Genomic DNA, 6,906 nt, shown 5'->3' with positions numbered 1-6,906 from the left:
TTTTTTTTGGTATTATTTGGTGGTAGCAAACGGAGGGAAGTATCAAAACCTATAATTGCACAGAATCAAGTATATTTAGAAGACCCACAGGATTATTCTAACGCAAAAATACATCTGAAAATGTCTTAGCAGAGTGTGTTTTAGCTCCGAACGTCCAAACAGAATTTTACCAAACTTTCTAAATCAATCTTAGGACTGAGAACAAGCAAAAAGAATATTAGCTCAAAAGTTAACTTCACTGAAATGTTATGAGCAACTGGAGATGAGCTTCAATTTTAACTTTAATGAGGCATGGGAGAGGCTATAAACAGTGAACCTTCATTTGGAATCATTTATCTATTTTTCCCATTGCACAACATTTTAGACTTTATTTCATTCTTTGAGGTAAATTTGCTGCCTTGCTGCAAGAATAACTTGTTAGAGAGAGAGAAAAAGTGGCAGTATATGTATTTGAAAAACCTGTCAGAAGCCAAATACAGCAGGCCCTGGTGTCTAACTTATACATCATATCAAATACATTTGTGAATTTATCCTCATTTTTAATACACACAAATTAAAGACAGGTGACCATTCAGGTCTGAGCACCTGAGTATCAGTGTGATCACTGAAGACAAATAGTTAGAGCAGACTAATGGACCCTTTCTTCACTACCCAAAAGCAGCACATGCTTTGGTATGACGAATCTTTGCTCAAGAGAGGACCAAGACCAGCCTGGAAATACATGTATGTTGTAGACCAATGGTGAAGGGCATTTTCAGAATCATATGGGCCTGGCATTCCTTATTCACCATCCTTGCTGATAATTACATAGTCCTCTTGGTTAGTTTCATTCACTTCTGTAGATGAAGAGGACTCAAGCGAGCCTCCTTCAGGCTGTAAGTGGCTCTTCCTACAATTCACAGTGGTGGCGCTAGGGCCTGCAGGTGGAACATAAATACTTCTGGGAGGGATGTAAGTGAGATTAGGTGGCTCTCTGATGTGTCTGAAACCCTCTGAAGTTGCATGTGTACCAGGCGTATCCGTTAATAGTCTCTTGTTATCCGAGCCAGTAGTAGGACACTCGGGGCCCCCAGTGGCATTACCAAGTAGGTTTGAGGAAGACTGACCAACACTGAAAGGTGCTTTATTTGTTGTCTGAATCCTAGCTGGATATATATATTTCATCTTGGAGTGATTCCATTCTCTGATGTCTTTATCACTTGTATTTACATTCGTTATACACTCAGGTTGTGCAGTTTCCTCTACTGGATACATAAGCTCTTCATCACTGGCTTCCTGGATTTTTAGTTTGCTAAAAGATAAAGACATTTCACAAACTTTGTCTTCTCTGGTTAAATTACATTCTGTAACAACTGTATTGCCATGAGACAGGGGCTTCAGCTCCTGGGGTTGATCTGCAGGATTTGTGGAGGTGCCTATGCAATTCATGGCATCACTGATTTTTGCTTCGATGGTTTCTTCAGGGACCTCTTGGGCTCTGTATTTATCAAGGGCATTTCTGCTTTCAGGAATAGCGTCAGTAAATATTGCAAAGGCTTGTGGGCCGCTTGCACCTGGTGAGAGTGGTTTGGGACCAGCTTCGTTTGCTGTCAACGGTGTTGAGATCACCAAAACACATTCTTCACTCTGATCACCTCTTAGCTTCTCTTCAAACACTTTCTGAGAAGAATTCTCACTGAAGATAGGCTTTTGTCCTATGACGATGTCACTGTATTTGTTCAAGAAGTCTTCACTATCTGAGCATTTGCCATGAGAGTGTGCTGACTCACTCACTTGCCTCTGGTGTACTTGAAGCCTGCTAGTGGATTGAGTAGATGCTAACTGAGGCACATCAGCAGGAGGTTTAAAATGGGATTCATCTTTGATCTTACTATTTCCAGCAGTTTCAAAGGATTTCTCACTCTTTGTTGAGGACTTCTGTTGAGCACCAAGGCATGAAGAAATCTCATTATTTTCTTTGTTTTCCAGATTTTCAGGGTCCTCTCTCTGGAAAGGTTGACTCTCTCTGTCCTTGTTCTCTTCATGATACCAATGCTTTTGTGCTCTCTTCTGTAGGATATCCCCCAAATCACTGTGTTGTACTTCGTTTATCATTTCAAGGATGGTTTCACACTCGATCCTTGCAAGAAATATTTCAAATGCAGTCTCTTTTGTTTCCTCCTCATTTATCTTTCTGACAAGTGAATACTCTGTTGCTGTTGTTGCAATGTAACCTATTTTCTCCAGTATTGTTTTTACTATGTTTTCTGGGAGCACTGATTGAACACAGTAGACAAAATTACCTGTAAACGTCTGGAGGGAAAAAAAAGAAACATTAAGATGGGCATTGAGGGAAATCATGCAGGGGAAGGGGCTTTTTAAACAAGTTCATAACTATTTAATTTTTAACAACTATTTCCCCAAACTGGTGTCACTGAGTTTTGAATTTTGAGGTTTTATACCAGCATTATTGGCAGCCTCCTGAAAATGATTGCTTTGCTCAAGTGCAATAACTTCAGTGGAGCCTACGCCAATTTCCACCAGCTGAGGATATGGCCTGTTACCTCACTAATTGAAAAGGACAGTGGCAGCAGCAGAAGATCTTCGTGGCCAGACTAGGATAGTATAAAACTATCAAACACCTTTTCTTGTGTTCCATTCAAGAGCAAAGTCTTTTTCAATTTAAAAAATAGAAACCCCTTGAACACTGAAGCTCTCCCATTGACGCAGCGCTGTCTACATGGGGGTGTGTGGGTGTTTGGTTAGTATAACTGTGTCGCTCAGGGGTGTGGATTTTTCACAGCCTTGAGTGACGCATTTATACGGATTTAGGTCTGTAGTGTAGATCTGGCCTAAAATATGTTCAGACCAAACAATCTGAGTAGAGTGGAAAAACAGGCTTGTCTTATACAAAGGAATATGGATTTGCCCATCTGCCTGAGTCTAACTTTGTAAGCTAGAGACAATGAAAGTATATTTGCATCTAAGCTAAACAAAGTAATCAACCCACCAGAAAGAGCTAATTAACAAGAGGACAAAAAAGGGACATGCTCTGCACCCTGCAGAACAAGCAGCAGGGAAGAACTTTGTATGGGGTTACTTTTCAAAAAAATAAGTTTCAAAGATTTTCTGAGTTATAAGGAAGAGGAAAAAGACATCACTTAAAAGTGACAAAAGGGCCAGCACTTCTGGAATCTGTGAAAGGTGTATTTTGCAGCCATGTGGCTTAAGGACACTGAGAACTGACTGTGAGTGAGAAATTGCCCCATACCAGGCGTGTAATCTGTTAAATTTTAGACACCAGAAAGTGTATTTTATTTATGGTTTATCTGTACCCATTTTCAGTTTCTATTGTCTCTGCTTACTATCACTTAAATCTGTTCTTTAGTAACAAACTTATTTTTGGTTTTACTATAAAGTCATCTCAGTGCTGTGTGTTACAGTAAAGCATGAGTCCTCAGCAAAACAAACAAGTTGGTGTGTGCACTGTTTCTTTGGAGGCAGCAAACTTTGGTAATTTTGGAGACTCTGCAGTGATAGGGGCAGGGTACTGCAGAGGAACTTGTAGGGGGTTTACTGAATGTTACCTGCAAGGCAAGGTTAAGACTGGTAGAGTCTTGAGGTGTTTGCTGGTGAGGCGGACAGGCGGGTGTGGCAGGGAGCTGAGACACAGTTAAACTCCAGCAAAGCTCCCTTGCTGAGGCAGAGGGATATCCCAGTGGCTTACTGTTCTGGGTGCCCTGAGAAAGCATCACCGGGTGCTCAACCCTTTCTGGAAATCAGGCCTCTTTTAAGTGTGCCAAGTTGGGCCCAAAATCAGTAGTTACTTTTGAAAATCTCGCTTTAAAGCCTTACATGTAAACATTATTGATAATCCCTTCCATTACCTGTATCTGCCTGTCTCCTGCCTTATACTCCCATTGTAAACTGCTTGGGGAAGGGGCTGGCTTTTTTGGTTTTGCCTTTGCATGCTGCCTGGCACAATGGACTCCTGGTCCATGACTGGGGCTGTGAGGGGCTATGTTGATACAAATCATAATGCCATTGTTGGGTTCATTTAATTGAGTCGTATGAATATATGTGCGTCTCTGTTTCCGGAGCTTCCTTGGTTAGAACACTAGATTTCCCTCATTTCCCCTGAACCTAGTCTAAAGATATAACAAAGAGCTCCAATGAGCTGAGGTGGCGACTCAAAATTGTGACAAATATTTAGAAAGGTTGTTCAAAGATCATAGCATTATGTAGCTGGAGTAGTCGCTCTGGTCAAGCAAACTCCTGTGCAACTGTCTTGCAGAGGATACTCTCTGTATTCATTTTATGTCAGTTTCCTCCAGGCTCCATATTCCTCAGACTCTCTTGTCCCTCATCAAAAGTTTCCATTCCCTCAGTGTGGCATTTATTTTCCTCTTTGTTTGTTTAGCTTTTCCTTATCCCCTGCCTTTTGATAGTTTATGTTATATATTTGCCTGGAGAACAATATGGACAGATGAGCAACAGGTTGTGGGGGAGGGGCATAGTCCATAGGCTGGGTAATTAATCCACAATCAAGGGTGTGACAGTCGAAAACAACATGTGCTAAAAGGCTTCGTGCTTAGCAAAGTCAGGCCAGGCCATCTCTGTGGATTCCGTGGTTGATAGTTCCCACTTCTTTGGGTACTGTTTGACTCTGCCCATATCATCACCTTCCATGGATCAGCCCAGTGTCTGCACAGTAAGGTGGAATGAGCAGGGAACAGAGTAAGCAAGACCTGTATAGGGCACAGAACTGCTGAAAACTGTGGCTCAAGCCCTGCACAGAGCTGATGCCCCTCCACACCCTTTCTCCAGCCCCCTCCTAGCTCTGGAGTGGGGCTGGCTCACCCACCATGCCACGTCCCTCTGTGTCTGTGCACTGATTTGTCTTGTGTGATATTTATTTGAGCATTAGAATGAATCCAGACTGGCAGCCATGCAGGGTTTAAATGGCATTTCACAGCTCATGCTCTGGGGACCCACACTTTTAGAATGATGACATTATGTAAAAAGCAACAGAGGGTCCTGTGGCACCTTTAAGACTAACAGAAGTATTGGGAGCATAAGCTTTCGTGGGTAAGAACCTCACTTCTTCAGATGCAAGTATGTAAAATTGCTTCATTTTGTCTGATCTGTAGAGAACCCAATTTGCATTAAAAGTAGCCAAGGAAGAGCTGTAATGTTCGTGTAGCTTGTTTTAATGTTTATGCTTTCTACGTTAGAACATTACTGCAATGTGGCTGACGTACAAAGGACAAAGAGTCCATTCACAAAGAAGAGAATAAACAGACTGCACATCGCTTTTGCTCACCAGTATAGTGCAAAGCATGCTGCTCCCCTCTAGCAAGGCAGGCTACGTAAGCAACATTTTTCAAACGCACCTAAAACTTGTTTTCAAAAGTGACTTAGGCACTTTGTTGAAGTCTCATTGAAAGTCTTGGGCTCCTAAGGACCATATTTTCAAAGATATTTAGTCACCTAAAGATGCAGCTATGCACCCACTTGAATTTTAAAAAGGACCTGTGCCGGTTAGGCACCTGGTTCCCAAAAGGATAACCTGCTCAGGTCCTTTTTAAAATCTGACAAGGCACCTAGCTGCATCTTTAGACAACTACCTTTGAAAATCTGGCCTTAAGTCACCTAGGTCTACATGCAATAAAACACCAGCAGCTGGCCCATGTCATCTGACTTGGGCACATGGGGCTCAGGCTATGGGGCTATAAAATTATAGCATAGACATCCGGGATCTGGCTGGAGCCTGGGCTCTGGGACCTCCCCAAGGAGGGCGGGTCCCAGATCTTGGGCTCCAGCTTAAGCCTGAAGGTCTAATTGTAATTTTATAGCCCCGCACAGCCCAAGCCCATATGCCCAAGTCAGCTGACATCGGCCAGCCACTGATGTTTTATTGCAATATAGACATATCCTTAGGCACTTTTTAAAATTTTATCACTTGCGCATAATGGACCTGATTGAAAGCCCACTGAAATCAATAGAAATGTTCCCCTTGACTTCAGGGGACTTTGGATCAAGCTGTAAATCATTAATTTAATTAAAGGTGCAGCACACTGGGAATAAAGCACTACCCTGAGGATTTGATTTATAGCTTTCTGATCCTGTTGCTATGCCACTGTTTTCATCTCATATCCTACCTTCAGCGACTTTATTTCTTTTCTCCAAGGAGAGAGGAACAGGTTGATGCAGAGCAGCTCCAGGAACTCGAAAGCTTGGATGAGGTTTTTGAAAACATTGCCTCCTTGTTGCTTTTTCATCTTTAAACAATTCTCTGCAATGCTGTAGAAGCTAAACCTGCTAAATCTCTCAGCAGGGCAGGCACCAGACTCCAGGAAGTGTTTAGCTTTTGCTTTTATCGTTGTCTCGTTGCAGATCAGAAGTTTTCCTTCCGACCACTTCGTGCCATAGTATGCAACATAGTCTCTTAAAATGTCTTGTTTGGCTGGTGCTGCTGCTTTAAGCTCCTTCATAGTTTGCAGGAGTCCCACACTAGCAAATGTTGCTCTTTAAATTTCAAGCACGTTATGGAATTGTAAATGAGGAAGTTGCTATCCTGCTTTACTTTTGCTGAGTCTCTTCTGTCTAATCCGGTATTGGCTTCCCGATGGCATGCTAAGAATTAAGTGGTCACATTGTGTGTCAGTCAAGGCTCAAGTTACAAGGACAGCTCTTGTGGAATCAGGAAGTAAAAACACAAGTCCAAAGCAAAAGTGAAACTTGCTTTCCGGCTGTTCACCATTTGTGCCTACAGCTTCCTCACTGTGATTACTCACAATAATGGGATACTCCTGGAAATGTAGGGGCCCGGTAAAACAAACTGAATGTAATGACACAATAAACAGCGCAAGGAATAGGCTGCGTTATTCCTAATAGTTCATTCAGACCTCCAATCAATAACATACC

General features: G+C 42.3%; 1 protein-coding gene across 1 annotated transcript; it reads right to left on the bottom strand.

Moving 5' to 3' along the window:
- Positions 1–780: 780 nt before the first annotated feature.
- LOC135888971 (uncharacterized) lies at positions 781–6,571 on the bottom strand. The gene is made up of 2 exons (XM_065416782.1): positions 6,141–6,571; positions 781–2,292 (listed from the first exon to the last, which is right to left on the bottom strand). The coding sequence occupies exons 1-2, from the start codon at positions 6,471–6,473 to the stop codon at positions 781–783; spliced, it is 1,845 nt and encodes a 614-aa protein (XP_065272854.1). The 5' UTR covers positions 6,474–6,571.
- Between the last annotated feature and the right edge of the window lie 335 nt (positions 6,572–6,906).

This window comes from Emys orbicularis, chromosome 14, assembly GCF_028017835.1.
Source record: "Emys orbicularis isolate rEmyOrb1 chromosome 14, rEmyOrb1.hap1, whole genome shotgun sequence".
In the NCBI taxonomy this organism is placed as follows: domain Eukaryota; kingdom Metazoa; phylum Chordata; order Testudines; family Emydidae; genus Emys; species Emys orbicularis.
This window is presented reverse-complemented; position numbering and strand designations above follow the sequence as displayed.